This window comes from Eleutherodactylus coqui, chromosome 6 (assembly GCF_035609145.1).
Source record: "Eleutherodactylus coqui strain aEleCoq1 chromosome 6, aEleCoq1.hap1, whole genome shotgun sequence".
Taxonomy (NCBI): domain Eukaryota; kingdom Metazoa; phylum Chordata; class Amphibia; order Anura; family Eleutherodactylidae; genus Eleutherodactylus; species Eleutherodactylus coqui.
In genome coordinates, this window is record NC_089842.1 from 126,359,975 (window position 1) to 126,386,308 (window position 26,334).

The 26,334-nt window shown below is 41.6% G+C and overlaps 1 protein-coding gene across 1 annotated transcript in view; it reads left to right on the forward strand.

Annotated features, from left to right (window-relative positions):
* The window catches only part of RPS6KA5 (ribosomal protein S6 kinase A5), a 66,218-nt gene that overhangs the window by 25,890 nt on the left and 13,994 nt on the right, over positions 1 to 26,334 (forward strand). Inside the window, exons 4-12 of the mRNA XM_066607562.1 lie at positions 3,370 to 3,485; positions 8,820 to 8,927; positions 9,776 to 9,859; positions 10,695 to 10,798; positions 11,555 to 11,705; positions 17,723 to 17,884; positions 19,644 to 19,769; positions 21,048 to 21,181; positions 24,556 to 24,649. Coding sequence (XP_066463659.1) covers positions 3,370 to 3,485; positions 8,820 to 8,927; positions 9,776 to 9,859; positions 10,695 to 10,798; positions 11,555 to 11,705; positions 17,723 to 17,884; positions 19,644 to 19,769; positions 21,048 to 21,181; positions 24,556 to 24,649 — 1,079 coding nt within the window. The remainder of the gene's footprint in view (positions 1 to 3,369; positions 3,486 to 8,819; positions 8,928 to 9,775; positions 9,860 to 10,694; positions 10,799 to 11,554; positions 11,706 to 17,722; positions 17,885 to 19,643; positions 19,770 to 21,047; positions 21,182 to 24,555; positions 24,650 to 26,334) is intronic.

Here is a 26,334-nt window from a genome sequence, read left to right on the forward strand (position 1 = left end):
AAAGGTTGGAGAAAATCTATTATAACCGTAGAGATATCAGATTTTGTATCTCCCAAAGGCCACTGTACTAGATTTCTCTAGATTCTTGGTGGATACCTATGGTGGCTTTTGTTCACTCAGCAGATATAGGGGCATGAAGAATGACGTATTAGGCTTTGGTGCATCCTGCTGCTAGTTATCAGGGCAGTTAGAATTTATCTTACCTTCGATGACCTCTCAGGAAGATAGGCCATTAGATTACTGCATATTTGCTGACTGACAGTAGATTACAGCATATTTGCTGACCGGGACCCCCACAATCAGCTATTTGCCTGGCAAGTGGGCTTGTAAACTTAGCTGATTTCTGCAGGAGGCAGACAGCTCCGTTGTCACTGCAGTGTTAAGGCTTGGTACTACAGGCAAACTTTCCACTAAAAGGAATGGGAAATTTGCCTGCAATACCAAGCCTGGCTATTTCAGTGAGAACAAAGCTATCTGCTTACTCCAGAAACAGCTCAGTGCATGAGCACAATGGCCTGGCAAACAGCTAGTCTGTGGGGATCCCGGGTAGTCAACCTCTGCCAATCTATTATTGATGACCTATCTTAAGGATAGGCGATCAATAGTTTACAACTGGACAAACCCTTTAATTGAATCTGAAAAATACATTATCCCAAATGGTAGTGAATCAAAGTGAACCTTTATAATCCTCTTTTCTTTTTTTATAAGACCACATTAGCTGGAGCTGCTGTTCCTTCAAACCAATTTAACTTTGGGATAGATCCAGGGGCTACACCTTGGGTTCCCTGGTTTTTAGCCTTTAACCCCACCAATTGGGATCTGGTCTTCTCTGCAGGGGATCATAAACCATTACCCCAGAAATAGCCATGGTTAAGGTTTGCCATAATGCTTTACTAGAGGATGCAGACAAAGATGTGGTTGTGTAACAGAGCTGAGGTTAAGACAGGCAGAATAATAAATCTGGCCAAGGGTTGGGGCCAGCAGCAGATAGAATAAATGGGTCAATAAGCAAACCAAGGTCAGGAGCGAAGAAGTCAGGAAAGCTGAGTTGAACAGGCACAGATCAAAACTAGGACAACAGACAGAACACTATAACACCTTGGCATACTAGGAGACTAATTGCTCAGGCAACATTGGGAGATGATAAGCTGAACTGGATGGACATATGTCTTACATACTATGTTACCTGCTAGTGGGGGAGGGTGCCTTAAACAGCCAGTGGCATATCCGCATTGGCTGTGGACAGAAAGGCTGGTTGCATGTGCTGACCCTTTCAGAACCTGACCAGCCACGTATGCACCCTGTGAGGACCAGGGAACTGACAGGATATGTGGCTTGTTCTGCAGACCACATGGGGAAACGCTGCTCTGGGCCCAACGGATGGCAGGTACAGGTAGGGAAAATGATCAGCTATCACCAGCAGCCATAACAACCTTATTATAGGGATATTTTATGTATTTATTTTTTGTATAAAAGTAATTGCAAAGTCTTTTTAGAATGTTGCTCTGGTAGGATGATAGGAAGGAGAGATGTAGGAAGGTGCAATGTGGTGGATATCTTTGTTGGGGGAGTAACAACATAGATTTTAAATGTTATTCTAGGCCTGGACTTGATGCCATCCTATAAATATTTAGCAGCTTGAAAGAACGTAGCAGAGGAGAGAAGTGAAGGCAACCTGGGGCCATATATTCTATTATGGCATATGAATATTAAAGAACAGTATACCGCTCTATGAGCTAGTAAGAAAGTCCAACCTCATGCTCCAGGCCCGTCCATATTTTACACGGTGGGATATTCGTTAAAATCGGTTTTGCAGGACTAAAAAAGATTGTATTGCTGTGAAATAGTGTAAAATAAAAAAAATAAACAGTACTCTCCTATTAAATGACCTGCAGATCCAGCATAGCTGCCCCAATCTTAGAAGCTGCTGCAATCTGACCACAGAAGCCTAAAATAGGCTGTAGCGGTCATGTGAACGAAGAACAGCACATGACCACTCCAGCAGCTTCCAGGATTGGCCATTTAAGAGTTGAGTACCGCTTATGTTTTTATTTTGCACTATTCCCTGCTCATAATTTTTTCTGTAGAGGCCATTCTAGTAGAAAAGTTAGAGTTAAGGTGGGCTTACATGGGACGAATATCGGGAATATCGATACTTGTCCCTGTGTGTCCTCGCTCCCATGCTCCTGCCCAGGAGCTAGTAGTTCTGGCTCCCTAACAGAGCGGCCAGCAGGGGGCGGGGTGGCTACAGGAGATTTTTCTCCTCTCACTCCTCCGCCCGTCTCTATTGAGATAACATAGCGGCTGTTCAGTACTGAACATCTGCTATCTACACTGAACGATGAGCGATCAGCTCATCGTCAATTGTTTACGCAGCATAAATATAAGCCCTACCCCGAAAATAAGCTGTAGCTAAAGGGAAAAAAAAAGTATACATCACCTCTCCCACGCTGTCCGGGGCGCCGCCGCAGCTTCTCCCCAGGTGTCGGTACTGTTTCTTTTCTTCATCTTCTCACCGGAGAATGAAAAATCCCTGCCTCCTGGAAGCGCTGGCTGTGATTGGCTGACGCTTAGCCAATCACAGCCAGTGCTTGAATAGGAACCAGTCACAGCCATTCATAGAGCACTGACTATGATTGGCTAAGCGTCAGCCAATCACAGCCAGCACTTCCAGGAGGCGTGGATTTTTCAATTCCTGGCCAGAAGATGAAGAAGAGAAACAGTGTCGGGACCTGGGGAGAAGTTGCGGCGGAGAGCACTTCTAAGGTGATGTATGTGTTTTTTTTGGGGGGGGGTGGGGGGTTGCTGCAGCTACGGCTTAGATTTGGCTTTGACAGTAGGATTTCCTACTGTCAGAGTTGCATCACACCGCACGAAAATCGTGTTTTCGTGCGATGCATCAGAGAGGAAGGCTCTATAGGGAAACATGGTCTACAAAACCTCACGAGTCGCGGACATATCGCCGGACCCACGAGGTTTTTGTGTCGGGTTCTTGCATTCTACAAAACATCGCATGTGTGAGGGAAGCCATAGGAAAGCATGGGCTTCACATACATGCCATTTGTAGCATTGTAGCAACGTGACTTTGTCGCCCGTGTGAAAGAGGCCTTACACTGATGCATTGTAACAAGCCCTTAGCTGTGTAACTGTTTTCAAAGTCTATATGTAGACAAGTATGTTCCCATTCACTGACAGCAAGCTTAGATTTTGATACTGGTGAGAAATTTAAATACAAGTCTATTAGAAAGTTGCATAGTTTATTGCTCTATAAATAATAATAATAATAATAATAAAGCTTAGTCTACAGAAGTCTTGAATGTCCCTGTTTAATAATCCATGTGGCGGTTTTCCTTTTTTTTTTTTTTTTAGATTACATCAATGGAGGCGAGCTCTTTACCCATTTATCCCAGCGGGAAAAATTCACAGAAAGTGAAGTGCAAATTTATATCGGGGAGATTGTACTAGCTCTTGAGCACCTGCACAAGGTTTGTTTTGCTGCTTTTTCATTCATTAGCACGTTTTGGCACTTGTAAGAGCTGTAGGTGGCTCAGGAGGGAATAGTTGGCTTGGTTGATAAGGTCGCCATAAATTGGCTATGAGAAGGAGCACTCTGATGGGGAGCCTAGTTATAAGTGACTAACAACTGTTTTTATTTTATCAGCTGTTTGTATGACTCTTAGGCCTCCTTCCCACGAACGGATTTCCGCCGCGTAATTCGCGGCGAAAATCCGCTGCGTTGCCCGCAGCTATTAGGTTCTATTGAACCTAATAGCACAATGCTCACGATGCGTAATTCCACCGCGGAATTACGCACCGCGATTTCTCCCGTCCTCACCCGCAGCATGCTCTATTTTCTGCGGGTGAGGACGGGCTGTACGCACTGACGGCTTCCATTGCAGTCAATGGAAGCCGTCCATTCACGCTATCTCCCGCTGTAACCAGCGGGAGATAGCGTGAAAAAACGCTTTCCCGCCCACCGCCGAGCGTCATATGACGCCAAATGACGCGGTCCGGCCGCGTCACGTGACACGGCCGGCCGTGCACGTGACACGGCTGGTGACGCGAGGCGGTGGGCGGTGACGGGCGGTGACGCGGCGGCGGTGGGCGGGGAAGCGATTTCACGCTATCTCCCGCAGGTGAGTATGGGGTCTCTGGGGGGCGCCGTGACGGGCTTCACAGCGTAATATTACGCGGCGGAGCCCGTCACGCTCGTGGGAAGGAGGCCTTAGGCTAGCTAAGAGCTCATAAATAAAAGCACTTTTAAGGGTAATGCCATTTGTAAAATCTCTTGAATGCATTTCAAATAAAACATTAATATTTGCTCATATGGCACATGTCATAGTTGATCACCAGATAAAGAGCTTTTCAGGCAGTTGTTACTGATGACCTAGCCTCGAAATAGGTCATTGATAGCTGATCGGCTTGGGGTCCTCCGCTCGGGACCATGATCAATCTGTTATTTGGATTCATGGTACACAGCCGAAGCAGATAATGGCTGGCACTGGTAATTGCAGGTGCAGCTCTCATTAAAGTCAATGACCACTGCGCCTGCATTTATGAGCCTCTGCCACAGGGATTGCAGGGGTTGGAGCTATCTTCTTCTACTCCATACCCTGTGTGTTGTGAATAACAACTGCATTGAAAACCCCTTTAGGCTGGGTTCACACAGGGCGGATTTGCCGCGGTTTTGCCGCAGCAGATCCGCCCGCGGCCGCTAATCTCGGGATTAGCCAGCCATGTGGACGAGATTTCTCAGAAATCTCGTCCACACGAGACGGCTAATCCGCTGCGGTAAATGCGGTTGAAACCGCGGCTGCGACCGCCGCAGTCGCGGTTTCAAAAGATGCAGCATGTCTATTTACCTTTCCTTTTTTGTTTATTTACGTCGCGGCCGCACTCTACTCTATGGGAGCGCCGGCCGCAACGGAAAAGCATGCGGCCGAGCTGTGGCTTAAACCGCGGCGGTTCTCCCGGTGGAAATCTCGCGGTTTTTGCTGCGGCCAAACCGCGAGATTTCCGACGGGAATTCGCCCTGTGTGAACCCAGCACCTGACTGGATCATTATCCCTGCATCTTGTGGAACCAGAATATGTTCAAAAGAGCGCGTGGAATCGGCACCACAATCCGCACCACAACCCCGATTTCATGCTGTTCATTTCCTGCAGATATTTCACAGCAAATCTGCCCCGAGTGGAGCAATTCATAAAGTCTTCAAATGTGAATGTTTCGGATTCTGCAGCAACATGGGTGTAGAGTAAACAGTTACACTACAGTGATTGGTAGATCTAAACAGGCTGGACTCCAAACTGATACATTTTATGTGCACGGATACAGTGTGACAAACTATCAGAACAGGGGGGAGATTTGTGCTGCTGATGGGTTCTGTTCAAAGAGCATTGTCTAGACTGGATAGAAATGTAATCAACCCTCAGCTGTGGGCGGTTTTATGTATCTGGATGTAAACCAGAATATTTCCATTCAGTGACCATAAGCAGAAATCTTGAAAATGGTAATGAATTGAAACAAAGTATGTTAGAAAGCCGCAGAACTTCTTATTATACAGCTAATAAACCCGAAAGCAGGAGGCAGATTCTGAGCATTGCAAACCAGGGGACCTTTAGAGGCTTACCATGATTAAATATCTTGAATAGAGCTGCTAGAGTTTGGGCAAACTCAGATTTTAATTTTGCCCACATTCATGAAGGATTGGAAATTAGTATATATTTTTTGAACTAAGGTGAGATGCACAGTTTAAATGCAGACTGTACGAAAGTCTCACAGTGTAACACACTAGGGGCGTAGCAGGACAGCTAAGTTATTATCTTTCCTCCTGCAGCCTTTGACACAGTTACATACAAAAGCTTGATTGTGGTTGCCTGCAGAAAGAGAAATTAATATTTACATTGATGTAGTCAGCTCTGAGAGTCTGATATCACAGGCATAGTTGGATACAAGGAGCAGCAAACTGCTGGTGGGTTTTGAGACCCCTTTCTTCCTCCCCAGGATATTTTATCTCATTGCATTTCTTCCTTATGCTGGTTGGATGTATTTTAAGTAATGCACAAAATTAGAGGAATGAAATGTGAAGGAAAGACTCTGCAGGGATGATGAAGGCAGAATTCAGGTCTCATTACAGCTGTAAGGTGCAGCTCAATGTGATGCAAGCTTCCAAAAACATTAAATGTATCTAAATAAGGTTTAAGGTGTACAAGTCCTTTCAGGTGACTTTTTAGAGTAAGCTTTTTATGTGTACATGAGAAATAGCATTATTTCTGGCCACTTTATGACTTGTAGTCTGCATATTTAATTAGTTTCCCCGTTTGCCGTTTGCATCTGTAATTCTGTAAATAAGTTTCCTACATGCTAGCAGGAGGAGACCAGCTGGACTGATATCTTCTATGCACTACACTCAGAAGATTCTACTTCTTTCACTCAAACTTTTTCAAAAGCAGCAGCATAAGAATATTCTACAGCAGTACTGAGCAGTGTAGCTGTGAATACATCACAGGCATAAGATGAAGCATTAGAGTCTTTAGCATCAGCGGCTGTGTGTCTCTTTGCCTCTTTCTTATGCTGCAACTGCTTCCTACTCTTCCCCCTCTCCATAGAACTCTATGGGCAGCATGTAACCTGATCTCTCAGTGAACAGATAGGTTTTTGCCTGTCTCTAGATGGATTTTGTGGTAAATTCAGAAAGATTGATCAGGAAAGGATTTTCTATAATAAGATATTACAAAGCTTCTTGTGTTTGCTTTTAGTATTGCTTTATGCAGAGTTTGTTAATGCAATAATTAAACTGGCAACGTACTTTCATAAGTTCTTCAACTTTCTTGTTCACTTTGGGGTCACATTTGGGGCACATTTACGAATACTGTCTAATAGACCGCTTTTAACCCCTTAAGGACATGACCTATTTTGGACTTAAGGACGCAACGATTTTTGTTGGATTTTAATCTCCATTTTTCAAAAGCCATAACTTTTTTATTTTTCTGTCGACACGGCCGTATGAGGTCTTGTTTTTTGTGTGGCGAACTGTAGTTTTTATCGGTGCCATTTTTGGGTACATAAACGATATTGTAAAAACAAAATTTTTTTTTTTTATGATCCCAAGGAGAGAAAACGCTTAAGTTCTGCTATAGATTTTTGGGGGTTTATTTTAAACCGGTAATTATACAGCATAAATGACACAATTATTTTTTTTCTGCGGGTCGGTACAATCACAAGGATACCAAAATTGTTATATTTTGGGGGGGGAATTTCCACCAAGATGAGCTGTAGTGTTTATTGGTACCATTTTGGGGTACATACGGCTTTTTTGATCACTTTTAATGGTTTTTGGGGAGTAAAATGCTAAAAATTAGCATTTTGCCTCAGTTTTAATCTTTTTACACCTAAAAGCATGTTCATCTTATTGTATGTGTCGTTATGGACACGACGATGCCAAATCTGAGCGGTTTTTTTTTTATCCCCCAAACTTTTTTATGCTAACATGAGAAAAAGCCAAAAAAAGGGTAATTTTACAATTTTATTTTTTGCACATTATTTTGATTTTTTTTTTTTACACCATTTGTGTGCCTCTGGGGGACTTATATCATAGCATGTGAAAGACATTACAGGACCTCTCTCCTGCAATGTCTTATCGCTTATTACAGCAATCATAGGCAATGGTAATACAGGACGCTGGTATCTGGCATCCTGTTGCCATGGCAACCAGCCGGGCTCTCTGCGGTTATATCGCGAGAGCCCAGTAACATCAGAGGGAGCGTGCCCCTTCTGTGAACCTTTCCCATGCCGCGATCTACATAGATCGCGGCAGAGAAGGTGTTAACAGCAGGGGGTGCATCTCCAATGCACCCCTGCTTTTGCAGCTTGAAGCTGGCTATGAGTGAGAGCCGGCTCCTGCTGCCGGATACCGCGAGATCACTTATGATCTCGTGCTATCCACATGACGTAAGGGTACGTCCAGTTACGGGAAGTACCTCGCTTACATGACATACCCTTACTTCATATGGAGGGAAGGGGTTAAATGTGTCAGATTTATCACAGTGACTGCGGAATAATAAATCTGGTATATCTTTAGACTGTCTAGTCTAACCTTATACCACCTATATTTTGGCTTAGTTTGCATCAAAAACTGGGCCAAAAACGGCACCAATTTTTGGCACATAATGTTGTATTTAGGGCACTTCCCCTTTTTATAAAGTGATGCCTTTTTTTTTGGAATCGTAAAGTATCTTAAAAAAAGACATGATCGATGTGGCGCAAAGCATGTAAGGCAGTTTTTTGTCACAATTTGTGCCAGGAAGTTGCAGAATTTCCAATAGTAAATCTGACCCTTTTGCTTTTCATTTTCTTACTGTTGTTGAGATCTATGCTTGCTGTTAGTGAATTGGAAAATTTTTGTTTACATCTAGAGGTTGAAAACTAATAGGCGTGCTATTGCTCAACGCTGAGGGTTTGCTTCAATAGTAACTAGTCTAGATAATAATATGTGAGTTAAACAGCCTGGAATACAGAATGATACAGCTTATGTGCGCTAGTACATTGTAGCAAATGATCAACATAGGAGACGATCTTAATGTAACGTGCATTCTTTTCAAAACTGAGATTCAGCATTCCTTTTAAAGCTTTTCTCTCGATCTCATGAAGACGTGGCATTCCAAATCGTTTTGTTTTTTTTTTCAATTCCTGGAGGACTTATTGCTGTTTACATTCTCGATGCCTGACTTATCCCCAGTTTCTCTCATTCGCTTCCATACAGCTCTCTGTTGTAAACAGTTCTTTCATAGGAATGAAAAATTCTTTTACTTTCTTTGCAGCTGGGGATAATTTATCGAGATATCAAACTTGAAAATATCCTCCTGGACTCCAGCGGCCATGTGGTCCTAACAGACTTTGGCCTTAGTAAAGAGTTTCTGTCGGATGAGGTAAGTAATTTGCACCAACACAAAGGATGGTTAACGAATGTAAAAAAATAAATTGCTGAATGAATTCCCTATTCCCTGCCTGCATGCTCTCGGTATACTTGCATAAACCTATACAGTCATGCACTCCCTCTATCTCCCCCACCAAGTGAATAGAACACAGGGAGTAGGGGCGGGGTTCCAACTTCAGCTTCCCTACTTCTTTCTCTGTCTTTCTGCGACACTGCATGCTGGGAGAGGGAGAAAAAGTGAGGAGACATCTAATTGACTCAAAAACTATGGGCAGACATCACACCGAGAAGAGCCCGCCCATTCAAAGTATACAAGGAAATGTAACACTGCTAGAAGGAAAGAAACCAACCCAAAATACTCAGATTTGGAATATTCTTCCATGTATCTGTTACTACATTGTTAGCAGTTGATGAATCGATACAAAAAAGTTCAGGTTGTTTAATCCTCTGAATCGTAACTGGGATTGTAATAGTTGGTGGTAACCCTTTAAACAGTCAATAGAAATAAATCATAAGTTAGACTAATCAGAATTTAGTGTTGTCTGTTCAACGACAGCCAGAGCCAGTATTGCCAATGGTTTTAAATACAATGGCTAGTATTGCCTTATGCCACAGTATTATGTGAGGTGATGTAAACATAGCAGACAGAAGTCCTGCATTGTACATGATGTATGGAATGAAACTATACCAGTCCTGCATGTTCTGATACAGAGATGCATATGTTGTAATTTACTTCACTGCAGCTAGTCTATGCCAATTACATGCAGGCACAATCTGATAAATATTCTCAGCTTGTGTATGTCTTATATTAGATTGAATGAACCATTTCTTCACTTTTAGAATGAAAGAACCTATTCCTTTTGTGGCACCATAGAATATATGGCACCAGAGATTGTCAGAGGCGGGGATTCTGGACACGACAAGGTATTGAGATCTATACTTTTTTGTATATTGACGTCCTACAAGTCATTCTCAGTAAAGACACTGCTGTTCTCTAGTGACTGGATAGGCTACATTGACAGTGATGTCACTGCTTCTCTCTACTGAATGCATAGCCTGCATTCTTAGTGTAGGATTCACAGCTACACTGCTCAGTACTGCTGTATAAAGTCCTCTAAACTGCTGCTGCTACTGAGAGTGTGCTACAAAGAGATAGGGGAGGAGGATATCTTCTTTTCTGTGTGTGCTGTAAATGGGAGATGATATAACATCTAGTCTCTACACCCATCTAAAAAAATGACTATTAGGGATAGAATCTGCAGAGGGAAGAATTAGTGAAAATCCCATATACAAATTTTGTATAACTGCCAAAAAGAGTGTTATTCCTCATGTATGCACACAATAGTTTATTCTGAAAAGTCACCCGAAAAATTAGGTACACTTTTAGATTTAGTTACGTGAAAACGGAACTAAATATTATTGCTCTCAGTAGGAGAAATCCAATCTTGTAGATATACCGGTCAATGGCTAACAAAAAGAAATAATGTTACAGCAAGCTTTCCAAACTGCTTAGGTTTCTTCATTGGTCTGATGAGGAAACCTAAGTAGTTTTAAAAGCTTCTATAACATTTCTTTTTGTTAGCCATTAAAAAGGCATTTTAATCCTATTTACAAGATTTCGTATTGCTTTACTGAGAGCAACAACGTTTTGTTCTACTGTCTAAATCACGACCATTTTAACTTTTTAAATGTAAAAGCATTATTTTTAAAATACTCAATATTTTCTAAAAAAAAAAATATATAATTTTTTTTGTTCCAGGCTGTCGACTGGTGGAGTTTGGGGGTCTTGATGTATGAACTGCTGACAGGAGCGTCACCATTCACTGTAGATGGAGAGAAAAATTCACAAACTGAAATTTCTAAGTATGTCCCACTATAGTATGGCAAATATGTAAGGAAACAGTAACTATCATAAAAGTAATGACAGATTTGGCCTCTTGTATCTGTTGTTTGTGACATATAGCTCAGTCATCACTAGCATCATCCCTCTCTGACATGCTCTATGCTGCTGGAGAACCCTGCTCCTCTCGCTATGGAAGGTCTGTTTCAGACTACCATATTGTAACACGTCTATAATACACATCTTAGATATGGATGTGTTGCCGATGTGTTGGTTTTATTTCCTACTGATCCATATTTACCCAATAGAAAATAATAGCAATGAGTACAAAAAGTGACAAAAATAGGTCATGCTGTGCTTTTAAAATACTCCCATGAAAAACACAGCCATGTGAATATATATATATTTACACTAGCTCCATATTATGGTCCGCAAAACACAGGCCAAATATGGAGTTACAATACGCTTGTCTGAAACTGGCCTAACTCGTAAGTCTGTTCCATCCCACAAGATCGGCACAGTTGTCTCCTGATATACCTTCTGTGGCCGGAGGACACTGCTCCTTCCATTGTGTCTGTGACTTATAAGATCTGCACTCTCTTGTCTTGAAATGCTCTGAGCTGCTGCAGGCTTCTGTGCAGCAGTCTGTGACCTTCACAATATCTATACACCCTTCTCCAGAAATAATCTGTGCTACTCCTTAACTGTCTTCCATTAGAGAAAAAATGCATGCATAGACAAATCGCCCCACTCATAGAACAGACGTTGTGTTTATACAGGAGAATATTAAAAAGTGACCCGCCCTATCCTCAAGAAATGAGTGAGCTAGTGAAAGATCTTATTAGAAGCCTATTAATGAAAGATCCTAAAAAGCGGCTTGGCTGTGGTCCAGCTGGTTCTGATGAAATAAAGAAGCATCCTTTCTTCCAAGTGAGTAAAGTTTGATATAATGTGTCTATTCTTTGAATGTATATGCCTTTAGTTGCAGTGCAGTCGGAGATTGCCAACCTATATGTTTATACTTTCTCTCTGCATGCCTGCTGCTGTGTGGACTGGTTCTTCTTGGGTGATGTTTTGCCCTTCCTTTGGTGCAGTGTCCTGCTGCCCACTGATACCAGTGCTGTGCTGAATCAGATGTCTCTCACTTTGCTCTGCCTCCCCTCTTACAGCTTGCAGATGAAGGGCGCCTGCACACGAGCGGGAAATAACTAACGCAATCCTATGCAGACGGCCGCGGTTTGGCTGCGCGAAATCTCGCTCCATTTAAGTTTATTGTGAACTAAAATCCAAGTCCTTTTTCATGTCAATTTTAACTTGGTGCTTCCCATTTAGCGTGTAATGGTGACATGTAGTGTTCCTTGCCATGTGCAGAACCTTAAATTTATTAGTGTTAACCCCTTAAGACCACAATCTAGTTTTGTACTTAATGATGCAGTTCCATTTTTTAAATGTGAGGCGTCCCTTTATGTGGGATAAATTTTCAAAATTTTAACTTTTCTGCTTGTAAGACCGTCCTACCACACACAATGGTTAACCCATTAGTGACCACCCCATAGACTTTTTACGTCTTGGTTTGCTGGGCTTTAATCCACAGGGCCGTAAAAACACGCTTCCTCTGGGGATTTAAGCCCTGAGGGCTGTGGACGTGACCGCTCCATGCTGTCGGTTACCAGAGGTAGCCAACAACCTGTAGCTGTCGTGGTAAGCCCCCCTGGTGATGCGTTGCCGGTATCCATTGGATCGCATTAAAGTGAATTCATTAAACTCACAAATCGGATCTGTGAGGGGAGCTGAGAGTACTCACTCCTGTCCTGCGCAATGTTCCGCGGTATTCTGGTCTTCTAGGACCTGACGCTGAGATCTGCGCATGTGCGCCAGACGTCATTACGTCACGCGCAGAAGGCTAGGAGGCCCGGGAAATCTAGAAACGTCCTGCTCCCGGCTAGTAGGAGTAACCGAGAGCAGAGAGATGTCACCGGGAACCACTGTATGCAGTTCCCAGTCACATGATCACTGTTATCCAATGGATAGCAGCGATCATGTAAAAGTTAAAAAAAAGTGTAAGAAAAAAAAAGTTTCTTTCATCTCCCCTCACGGATCATATCCATGATGGGAGAAACTACGTACCTAAGGGCCCCCAGATTTATCTGCGGACCTTACCCCGACTTCTGCGCATGTGCCTATCACCAAAATGGCAGTCACATGCGCAAAAGCTGTGGATTGCCGGGGGAATTTAACCCCTTAGTGACGGAGCTTTTTTGCTTTTTTCCATTTTTGTTTTTTCCTACTCCCTTTTAAAAAATCGTAGCTCCTTAATTTATCCATCGACGTCGCTGTATGTGGGCTTCTTTTTTGCGGGATGAGTTGTATTTTTCTATGGCACTATTTATTGTACCATATAATTTACTGAAAAACTTTTAAAAAATTCTTAGCGGAGAGAAATGGAAAAAAAACGACATTCCACCATCTTTCGGTGCGTCCTGTTTCTACAGCACACAAATTGCAACAAAAACGACCTGATATTTTTATTCTATGGGTCAGTACGATTGCTACGATACCAAACTTGTATAGTATTTTTTTTGCTGTACTACTTTTATTTTATTTTTTTTAAGATATTTAATTTTTTTTCAATTATTTTCTGCGGTCATTTTGTACGCGCAATACCTTTTTTATTTTTCCGTCGACGTAGTTGAGCAAGGGCTCATTTTTTGCGGGATGTCCTGAAGTTTCCGATAGTATCAATTTGGAATATATACGACTTTTTGATCGCTTTTTATTGCGTTTTTTCTGGGAGACAGGGTAACTAAAAAAGTATATTTCTGGCGTTCTTTATTTTTTTTTTCAGACGACGTTCACCGTGCGGGAAAAATAATGCACTACTTTGATAGATCGGACTTTTACGGACGCGACGATATCAAATACATATTTTTATTTTATGACTTTGATTTTTTAATAATGGATATGGCAAAACGGGGGTGATTTAAACTTTTATAACTTTTTTTTTTTTAAAACAATTAAAAAAAACTTTATTGATTATTTTTTTTACATTACTTTGAAGTCCCCCTGGGGGACTTTAACATGCGATGCTTTGATCGCTCCTGCAGTATGACGTCATACTGCTTTTTTACAGGCAGTCTTTCAAGCCACCCTGTGTGGATGGCTTGATAGGCAGTCTGCTAAGGCAGCCCTGGGGCCATTCATTAGGCCCCCGGCTGCCATGACACCTGCACGGCTCCCCCGATCTCACCGCGGGGGGGCCGTGCGGGACCCCCGAACAGCATTCGGGGCATTTAAAGGGTTAGTAGCCGCGATCGGCCGAATGGCCGAGCGCAGCTATTGCTCGCAGGTGTCAGCTGTAATAAACAGCTGACGCCCGCGCTGTATGGAGGGAAATAGCGCCGCTACCTCCCTCCATACACGTCCTGCAACAGCAGGACGTAGTTTTACGATAGGGCCGTCACTAAGGGGTTAAAATCCTTCTGCTCCTGGCTACCAAACGTAGCCGAGAACCTGAAGAGTGTTTATGTAAAAGTTAAAAAAAAGTTAGTTTCAACTCCTGTCACAGATCCGATCAATGAGGGGAGGTGAAATTACTTACCTAAGGCCTCTGGCAATGTCCCCCGATGGTATCTTTATCCTCTGACCTTCCCCCAGCTTCGACAGATGCGCCCGTTGCCAAAATGGCGAGCGCAAGCACCGCAGCTGGGGAGGGCCCAGGAAATTTAAAAACTTCTTGCTCCTGGCTACTAAAGGTAGTAGAGAGCCTGTAGCAGTGAGCGATCTCTGGTCTTGTGATTGCCGTTATCCAATGGATAATGGTGATCCTGTAAAAGTTAAGACAGTTGAAGTTTGATGCTCCATTTGGTCTGGGCCCCGTTGTGCATACAGACAGAAGATTATGGCTACAATGGGTATGTTTCTGAACATGGGACAAACAGGGGTATCCAATTTGGGGTGCAAATTCTCATTTTCATGTGCACTATAGAAAAAAACCGTTTTTAAAATGACATTTGCAAAAATATGAATTTTTTTTTCTCCTCCAAAACTGCATTAACTCCTGAAAAGAAACTGTGGGGCAAAATACTCCTGACACCCATCACTGAATACATTAAGATGTGTATTTTTTTAAATGGGGTCATTTGTGGAAGTATCCATCATTCTGATGCCTATGAGCCTTTGCAATCTTGGCTTGGTGTAGAAAAAAAAAAGTTCCTCAAAATGTTAATTAATTAATGTTAAATTTGTACGTCTCCTAAATGGTTAAAAAAAACTAAATTTCTTTTAAATGTGTGTCAAGAAAAAGTAAACAGATGGAAATCTATATATCGCATCAAAAATTTGCACAGTATGTTTGAGATATTGCAGTTGAAAATGTGAAAAAAAATGATAATTTTCTTTTTTCTTTCAAAATTTTCCCAATTTTGGCACTTTTAATAAATGTACACAAATTCTATTGGTCTATTTGTACCACCTAAATGAAATACAATACGTGGCGAAAAAACATTGTCAGAATCACTTGGATATGCAAAACCTTTACGGAGTTATTCTATGTTAAAGTGACACATGTCAGATTTCCAAAATTTGGCTCCGTCACTAAGGCGCAAACAGGCTTGGTCACTAAGGGGTTAATGCATAATATTTACCATATGTCTACTCTATGTTGGCATAGGCTTCTAAGTATAGTAGTAAGTTTTTTGAGTTTTGAAAAAATCTTTACATTTTTTTGCAAATTTTCAATTTTAATTCATTTTTCTAGTAACACAGCAGGAGTTAAAAGAGAAACAAATTTCAATATTACCCTGAAACTGCAGTTTTTAGAAATCTCCAATATGTGGAGCTATTTTCCAACATGCCGCAAACCCAGGCCATGGAGATGAGGGAGCACTTTGTGGATTTGGAAGCCGTCCTTTTATTCCGATATTTTTTTTTATTTCTTTAGGCGACATTTCAGGTTTGCCTGGTGGAAAGACATAAACTTCCACCAGAGGATCCTATTTTGGAAACTAAACCTCTCAAGAAATTTACCGGTATTTAGAAATGTTGTGACCATTTTGACCTCCACAGGTGTTTTGTGCAATTTATTAGAATTGGGCCGTGAAAGTGAAAATTTACATCTTTTACAGTAATACGTTTTAGCCCCAGATTTTTCACGAGGGGCAACTTTATAAAAACCAACCCACTATTTTCTATATGATTTTTTTCTAAATATGGAAATGTGGTTTTGAGGTGCTGTTTGAGCGCACAACAGGACTCCGAAAGGAAGGAGTGCAGAACCCCAGAGCAACGGAAGCCCCCCAAAAGTGACCTAATTTTAGAAACTACACCTCTCAAGTAATTTATCTGGGGATGTAGTGAGCATTAGGACCTAATGGGGATTTATAGAATTTGTTAACATTTGGGCAATACAGATGAAAAATTTCAGTTTCTCCAATCTCATGCTGCCAAAGTCCCAAATTTCGTAATATCCTCAAAGAGCAATAGGAGAAAAAGCACCCACAATTTGCTATGCAGTTTTCCCTGAGTAAGGTAATACTCCATATGTGGTAGTAAACCACTGTCTGGAAGAATGACAGGGCTGAGGGTTTAGGAGCTAAGCTTTTGAATTATTTCAGATGCCATATCACATTTGCAAAGCCCATGACATGACAGTACAGCTTCACCCCACCCCACCCACTAAAAAACTAAAATAAAAATAAAACATTTTTCAAACTACCCCTTGCCCCTCCCCCCACCCCCAAAGAATTCATCCAGGTGTGTAGTGAACATTTTGGTCCAACCCTTGCTTTGCAGAAATGAATGCACAGCAGGTGGTGCAAAATGAAAACTGCAATGTTGCACACAATGTACGTGCACATTATGTTGTGCCACTGCGAAGAGACAGCTTTCTAATTATTATGCTGTGTTTCCTGATTTTAGACACTCCCTATATGTGACCCTAATCTTTTGCATGGACATATGACAGGACTCAGTTGTGAAAGAGCACCATGCGATTCTTACGTCTAATTTGGTTAATTGCACAGCATTGACCAACAAGTGTAGCAGCTTTAAAGTGACATTATATATACCAACCTGTGTCAAGGGTTTAGGAAAAATCAAGCTATTTGACATCTATCAACTCTTACCACGCCAATCTAGAATTTACCTTCTCATAGAAGCTAGTCCGATTATTCTGGCAGGATTGATTTCTCTTAAACCCATTCTGATATGAAATAATAAGTTTATTTTCCTTGAGGTTCTCCAGGATGGCATCTCTTAGAAAACCTTCAAACCTTTTACCACAATAGAGGTTCACATCACCGGCCTCTAATTTTCAGTATCAATCCCTTTTGAATATTGGCACAAGATTCCTGAAGTGCAAATCCTGTGGAACAGACCCCGTCCCTAAAGAGTCCTTAAATTAGAAATAAGGGTCTATCACATTACTTAATTGCTGCAGCACTTGGGGTTGTATGTATTCTGCACATGATGATTTGACTATTTTTAATCTTTTTAAAGACAGGATTGCCCTTCTTCTTTTATTATACAGTTTTCTTTTACACAATGTGGTCACTCTCAGTTTTTACTCTGCATTGACTGCTTCTGTGTAAATCGAATTTTGTATTTTTCTGACTAAATTAAAGGCGTATTCCCACCTCATACATTTATGATATATACAGGACATGCCATAAATGTCTAAAAGATGCAAGTCCTACCTCTGGGACCCATCCATATCACCGCATATGGGGTCTACAACCCCATCTTGGCTCACAGCCACCGTTGGCTAGGATTACAGAAACAGCCAAACTGTTTGTTGTATGATGTTTGCGTAACTCGTATAAAAGTGATTAGGGCAACACCAAAGAACAGACAATTCAGCTACTTCTGTAACCCCAGCCACCGGTGGCCACAGCATTAGGACCTCTATTACCAATTAGGCAATTATTTATTTGCTGTCCAATATGTTTCAGGCCCTGAATTGGGAGGATTTAGCAGCAAAGAAAGTCCTTGCTCCATTTAAACCCGTCATCAAGGATGAGCTTGATGTGAGGAATTTTGCAGAAGAGTTTACAGAAATGGATCCCACTTACTCTCCAGCGGCTCTCCCCATGAATGCTGACCGAATATTTCAGGTAACGAGCTGCAGAATAAGATGTCTTACACCAGACAATGAGCTAATATCCAGCAGTGCATCTAGGGTTAATATTTTTGATTTGTAGACAAAAAAAGGCTGAAGGATGACATTTATATTTCTTTGGTGCGATTCAGTGTATTATTACAATAGGATTGTAATACAATGTAAATCTGCCGGCTGCACTGATTGCTTCCTAATATGATATCTGCAGATTTTGAAGCCCTTTAATTTTTAGCACTTATATTTAGAATTATCACATGATCTTAGGATGTCCAACGCGCAAGACATCCAGCACCTGGATATAGTTAAATGATGATATAGTAAGTACACAGTAACTCCACCAGCAGAATGGTGAGTGCAGATCTGGAGTAAAATGCAGCATGTAACGCAGGATCAGTACAGGATAAGTAATGTAATGTATGTGCACAGTGACTCCACCAGCAGAATAGTGAGTGCAGCTCTGGGGTATAATACTAGATGTAACTCAGGATCAGTACAGGATAAGTAATGTAATGTATGTACACAGTGACTCCACCAGCAGAATAGTGAGTGCAGATCTGGAGTATAATACAGGATGTAACTCAGGATCAGTATAGGATAAGTAATGTAATGTATGTTCATAGTGACTCCACCAGCAGAATAGTGAGTACAGCTCTGGAGTATAATACAGGATATAACTCAGGATCAGTACAGGATAAGTAATGGTATGTGTGTACACAGTGACTCCACCATCAGAATAGTGAGTGCAGCTCTGCTGATCCTGAGTTACATCCTGTATTATACTTCAGAGCTGCACTCACTATTCTGCAGGTGGAGTCACTGTGTACATACATTACATTACGTATCCTGTGCTGATCCTGAGTTATATCCTGTATTATACTCCACAGGATACTAATGTAATGTATGTACACAGTGAATCCACCTGCAGAATAATGAGTGCAGCTCTGAAGTATAATGCAGGATGTAACTCAGGATCAGTACCAGGATCCGTACAGGATAAGTAATGTAATGTATGTACATAGTGACTCCACCAGCAGAATAGTGAGTGCAGCTCTGGAGTATAATACAGGGTATAACTCGGCATAAGTACAAGTAATGTACGTACAGCAGAATAGGGATTGAAGTTCTAGAGTAGACTGCTGGATAAGTAATGTAATTATTTACAAAGCCCCTCAAGCTGTTATGTAGATTCACTGTGTACATGGACGGTAAAGCTGTGATCGGAAATTATGCTCTGTTTTACCACGTCTGAATGAGGTCCTTATAAATGCTTCCCATGGAGCTCTGATGTCTCTCGGCACTGAGCAATAAAAAGAAGCTCTGCTTCATCTTAATAAGTGTGAGTTATCACTCCAGACACTTCTTTGCTGTGTTATAGTGCAGTTGACAACGACACATTTTGGAATCTTGCACCTTGGCATAGGAACACCAAAGATACCTCGTTTAATTAAACTAAAGCGACATGTTTTTTGCTTTGGATTTCTGCATTTTTAGTGTCTCTGAAGATATCTGAATGTTTTCAAGAGTGCAGGAACAGCTGCAATGTATTTTTATCCTTTTTATTTTTAACGTCTATGCCGTATTTACACATGTGATGATTACATATTCCATTACATGTGATGATTACATATTCCATCTTTATTATGGTCACATTCCCCATATTGTACATGCACTTTATTAATACATAACAGTTACTGCAGTCTCAATATTCTGGCTATAAAGGATTGAATAGAGGTATTTTTTCTTGTTATACGCAGGGTTACTCCTTTGTTGCTCCTTCCATCCTGTTCAAGCCCAATGCTGCCATTGCAGACACTGTTCAGTATCACCTGGGATCGGAGCGTCCAGGAGTCACAAACATAGCAAGGAGTGCTATGATGAAGGTACAAGTGCAGACATCTTTCCACTATCATGCACTTCATCTGCAGGAAAACCTCTTTCTTAAGAGGACCCTTTCACAGAATAGACTAATGAATTAAGAACAATTTTATTAGAAATCTTCCTAAAAACACACACGCATCTATCAGGCACAGTTGCTGCGTGAATAGCGCTCTATTGCCCGAAGCTAGAAGCGCTCCCACAAGGGCCGAACATAAACAAACCTAACACTCAGACATATAGAAGAGAGTATCTCTCATTGGGTCTGTATTGTTTCATGATTAGAACCCAAAACAGATAGTCTTACTCAAAAAAGTGTTTCAGTGCCAGAAACAGTCATTCAATGGTCATGTTTCAGGCTCAGGTTAATAGACTCTAACGAATGATCTTCATGGTCTCCAGATAATAAGCGTATAATTGCTGCAGTTCTGGGAGCCAGAATTAGCTAGTGTAAACAACAGGTATTCATAGGTAGTGTTACAGCATCTAATCTAAGAGTCTCAAGCTCAAATCATAAAAACGCAACGCGTTTCACCGCGATTGGTGCAGATCTTCAAGAGATTAAACAGCTTCTTGGTCTCAGTGGTCTTATGTGGCCACTCTAGCCAAGCTACAGTTTTGATAGTTCCGACTATCAAGAGGAAGTCTGAGAGCATTGCTGCAAGGGATATACCAGTCAGGGAATGGGTTATAAAACCCTTTTATCCCAACTGACTCCTAGGGTGACGTCAAATCGTTATGTTTTCTTGGCAGACTGTTTTTGCAGGGTGGTTTACCACTGCCTTCCCCAGTCATCTTTTACCCCCCAGCTTGCTGGGTAATCATTTTACCGACCTCGGAAGAATGGAAGGCTGAGTCTACCTTGAGCCGGCTACCTGAACCAAGCGGGGATTGAACCTGCAACCTTCAGGTCATGAGTGAGAGCTTAGGACTGCATTTCTGCTGCCCTAAGACTGCGCCATGCACATATACATATGGGCAAATATGCTATTTAGGAGTCTTGGAAACCTATATGACAAGCCCTGCGAAAAGCACCTGGTTTTCCTGGAAGCAGACATAACTAAGTGATGATTGCATTTTAATTCCCTCATCTATCCTATAAGTTTCACACAATCAGTCTACCTCCTTAGGGCATCAGGATGTGCTACTTTGCTCCAGTGTTTCCCCCTACAAATTGTCTTGACTCGTATCTCTTTTTTTTTTTTTTGTGTGGAATAAACCTTCCAATATTTTTTCCTGTTAAGTGCTAACTTGTGAACTGCATGCCGTTCATTTCCTGGCAGGACTCTCCCTTTTATCAGCACTATGAGCTCGATCTCAAGGAGAAGCCATTGGGCGAGGGCAGTTTCTCCATCTGCCGAAAATGTTTGCACAAAAAAACCAACCAGGAGTATGCTGTGAAAATAATCAGTAAACGGTACGTTGCCCAAGTGCTGCAAAGGTCTGTGTGACCAAGGGACATCATAATGGGACTTACAGCCAGGGGTGGGCTACTCAGGGCAGTCTTACTGGCACAATAACTGAGTTTACACAAGGGGGGGGCATAAATCCAATAAACAGTTTATGTGGGTAAAAGAAAATGTGTCCCCAACTGTAAACCTGGCGGGGAAACAAGCATTTAGCATAAAGTACTAAAATACATTGCTACATGAATTACCTTGTACCACTCACCTTATGCTACAGTAACAGCTATTCTGTTTCTGCTGACAACCAGCTTGTACGGTATATCACGATTGAGAGGTTGTTACTGACCTCACTGTATAAGATAATAGTAATGTAATTAATTTGTCATCAGACACACAATACCTTGTAAAAAGAAGGAAATCATTGGCTCACCATACTTCAGCATTATGTGTGGAGTTTTGTGTAGATAATGGGCTTTGCTGGTTGCACAGAGGTTAAACTACGGTATGTGCTCTCAGAGGAAGGTTTGTCTAATTAATAGACAAGTATATAATCTTTCTAGCACTTGTTCTATAGCTACAGATAAAATTAAAATAATTCAGCCCCCATTGCAAACTAGACTTGTCAAATTTTCAAACTTTCAGCTGTTTACAAAAACATTCAAACAAGAACTATTTAAATACCTCAAAATAATATAACAAGTGTTTAATCCAAATTCAACACAAAATGCCACTTTAAGGCCATATCAGTGGGGGTTCTCGTACGAGTGGGGCTTCTGATATCAGTGGGGCTTCTCAGACGAGCGTTTCTAACGCCATGCTAATCGAACGCTGTCTGTTCCATTTTAGTGCGTTTTTAACACACCACATCACCCAGTACTATGATGGGGTGCGCTAAAAATGCAGTTGAATGCATTTACAAACACTGTTTGTAAAAACTTGACATTTTACAGTGTTTTCAAAGACCTGTGTGAGACTGTCCTAAGGCCGAATGCGCACAGATGGATTATCACTGCAGAATTCTCGGTCGGACACCCGCCGCGAATTCCGCAGCAACGTCCCTCCATAGACATGCCATGGTAAACGATTCTCCCCTGCTCGCGAGCCGAAATCAACTGCGATTTTCCGCTCGCGGGGGACAATCGCAACATGTTCTATTTTGTTTGGAAAATCGCACGGATTGCTTCCATTGCAGTTAATGGAAGCCGCCTGTCCCGCAATACTTCCACTGTGAGTGTCATGCGCTGCACTGCGCATGCGAGCTGTCTCACCGCAGATCCAGACAGGCGAGTATAAGGTCTCTGGGGGGCGTCGGGTTTGATTCCGCAGCGAGATTTTGCAGTCGGAATCTGACCCGGCCGTGGGCATCAGGCCTAAGGGTGCATTCCAGCATACCGGTGCCAGCTTGTAACTGATACACCTTTTAGCAGCAGCTGCCAATGAAAGTGCGATCTTGCCAATGAGCTCTTGCTGCTGCTGCTGCCAATGAGCGGAGTCTCAGCTGCAAGCCGTTACCTGTATGTGGGAAGGTAGCCTTGATGGCTACTGCAGTCTCAGAGTTATTCAACACCCTGAATAGAATCAAAGAAAGCATTTTTGGGTATCGCATCAGGCACCTCTGATGCAACTAATAAAAGCCTTCATTAACTACAATGTTGCAGTAAACTGTAATTTACTATGGTGCTTTTGAACTTTTGTGGATTTTCAAAAGTTTTCAGCAGACCAACACACCTTCTCCTACAGTAACAGCTATTACTGTAGACAACCAGCCTCTATACATTTCTAAGGCTGCCTGTCCACGGGCGTTTTTGCAATGCGTTCCCCTGTGACGATAATTCGGCCCCCGAGGAATGCAGTGCATGCTTTCCATAGCGTTGCTATGGAAAGCGCAGCCCCCCTGTCCACGAGCGCAGAATCATAGCGATTCTCCGCGGTGAGCCTATGTGTTAGATAGGCTCACCACGGAGATCCGTAGGCTGGCTCCTGCTCCCAAGCAGCGGCTCTCATGGCAGATCTCCACCGCGGGATATCGCAACTCCCGTGGACAGGCAGCTTAAGAGGTTGTCACAGCCCAAACCCCTCATGAATTTATTTTACAATTTGTCTAGAATTGTATACATTAAAAGTTTAGCCAGTTTGTAAATAAGACATTTCTTATCTTGAATTGGTCTTTACTTACAGTTTATAATCTAATGCATGTACACCGTGACCCCACCCGCAGAATAGTGAGTGCAGCTCTGAAATATGATACGTGCTGCAACTCGGGTGATGGGGTGCATTCACACGAGTGAATTGCGGGCTTTGGTCGTGTACATATGCTGTGCAAGAATACAGTTTTTGTGCGCCATATTTACACGCACCATATACTTAATGCAATATTTTGGCCCAGAAATATGCACAAAGATAGGACGTGCTGAGTTTTTTTGTTTTTGTTTTTTTTTGTTTTTTAATGCAGACTAAATACACTGCGAAAATACACAAATGTGAATTAACCCATTAAAGTCAATAGGTTCTATTCATGGGAATCACACTTGCAAAAAAGTGTGTAAATATGCGATGCATATACACTCATGTGAATGAGCCCTTAGCCTAAGTAATGTCATATATTCATTGGGACTCCAGCAACAGCAGAATTAATAAGACCCTGGTAGAAGATAGAGAAAGCCTTAGGCCTTCTGTCTTTTTACACCTCCGCTAAAAACTCTGCATAAGCCTCCACTTATTTCATTGGGGCTTCTCAGACAAGCGCTTTAGCGCAATGTTTATAACAAACACTGAAACGAGCGCTGTACTATTTTTGGGCGTTCAGTGCGTTTTTGATGCCCTGCACCGCCCATTAAAATGAATGGATGAATGGGGTGCATTACAAACGCTGTATACAGCGTTTTGAATGCTGCTTGCTATACTACCAGAAAGGGGGAAAAATAGTAACATCTTCAGCTTGCTTTGCCTTGGTTGTTACTGCACAAAATATGCAGTAAAATGCAGGCAAACGCCCCAAAAAACGCTACTTTGAAAAATGCAGCATTTTTATAAGCGCTTGTGTGAGCTTGTTACAGCGTTTTTTAATGTACCCATCACTGTTCTGGGTTATTAGGTGCCCTAAAAATGTCCTAAAATGCTTGAAAATAGAGCAGATAGTGCTCAAAAATCCCAGCATTAGAAACGCCATGTTCGAGCACTGGTCTGCAAGGCCCATTGAAATCAATAGCGACATTGTACCGCGGTTAGCATGGCGTTTGGGATGCTGCGCTAATCGCTGTAAAAAGCGGTAAGTGTGAGAGCGGCCATTACTGCTATGACAGCATCCTGGGTTTATTTTTTAGCTCCTCTGTTAAATAGGACAGAGGAGATCTATATTTTCACTTTTATGTCTTTCTGTATTTAGAATGGAGACTAATACCCAGAAAGAAATAACCGCAATGAAGTTGTGTGAGGGGCACCCAAATATAGTGAAGCTGCATGATGTTCACCATGACCAGGTAAGTGAACATTGCCACGTATTGCTACAAAAACCGGAGTAGAAAGAACCATGTTAAATATATAATGAGGAAAACTTCGCCATTCAGTGGAACATAAGCATAAAATTAGTGTCAGATTTTCAGACCTGCACTTCTAGTTGTATCCAAACTGGACAATCCTCTGTGAGCGAAACTCATCAGTAGCACAAATTTCTCCCTGTCCTGATAGTTTGTTACTATGTATCAGTCTAGGGTCCAGTCCATCCATATAGCTTCCAAAAGACTCATATACGGTAACTATATTAAAGCTAGCCAAACTCTCAGCTGTGTAACTTACCATGTCTGCATGGATTTCAAGCTCCTTATTACTTTCACTGATGGGGTTTCTTTTATTTTTCATCTCTGATAACCTGGACAGCTTTTCCCCCCCCCCCCACATTTTTAACATTTTACAAATAAAACCTAAAATACAAAATGAAAAAAAAAATCGTACTAAATCACCCATAGTCGTGTATTTACTGAATGTTGACCCCTGGCACATTGTCAAGAAAAGTTGTATTTTTTATGGAACCGTTTATTTTACTATTTAATGTATTGAATAACTTTTAAAAACATAAGTGCATTAAAACAGAGGCTTACAATCAATAACAATGTAAAAAAAGGATGCACAACTGACCCCCACCTGCATCAGCCAGGATAAGAGCTGGTTCTGAATCTGGGCATTTAATTCCTTAGATGCCACAGGCATCTGAGTGGTTGAACTCCCTCTGCCCGATGATTGCGCCCCATAATTGGCCAAGACAGCTACAATGACCAAGTTGTCTGCTTTCAAGAAATATATAGGGTTTATGAGTGATCTTATATTTAAAAGTGTGTAATACCTGGATTATATACTTTTTTTTTTTTTATTTCCAGCTTAACTCCTTCCCAAGTCGGAAGGAAAAGTATGGAATAGGCTCAGAGGCTGAACCCGCTGTCTTATTCACTTTCATGTAACTTTGTGACAAAACGGAAATATTTTTTTAAAAAATGCCTTAAAACAGAGGTTTGCACTCAAAAGCAATGTAAAAAATTATGCATCCAGGTGTGCAAAGATCATATGTGCCGAAGTCCTCTATTTTAGCACAGAAACCAAAGCCGTGCAATGTTTAGTTGTCATCCACAGTTATGTTAATAACATAAACTGCACAATGGCTACTAAGATACCACATTTTGTGAGTGCACAGCATAATGTGTATAAACCTACAAGTTTATAATTTATACACATAATCATTATAAGGGAAAAATTGTATAAAAGTTAAAATTTGCAACTAAAATGCATACTCATGTATAAGCCCCTTATGGGAAAAAAATATATGCTGTCCAAAACTGCAGGAATGAGCCAACTAATTTATGCATGTAAATGAATTTGGAGTTTATATGATGACTTATACAAACTGTAACACTGTACATTCCTAAACCTGATATGTAATGTGTTAATCTAAGGCCGCTTTCACATGGCTGAAAAAATCGGGCGAGATTTGTGCATTCCGATACAAATCTTGCATACATATGAACCCTATTCTTTTGAATGGAGTCCTGTAGAAAAACTCCTCACATCCGCGTGTGTAGGAAGCCTAAGACTGCATTCTAGCCACTAGGCTTGGCTATCTCTGGCAATTTCATTGAGATGAATGATGCCGAAGCACTCATGCATGACTGCCATT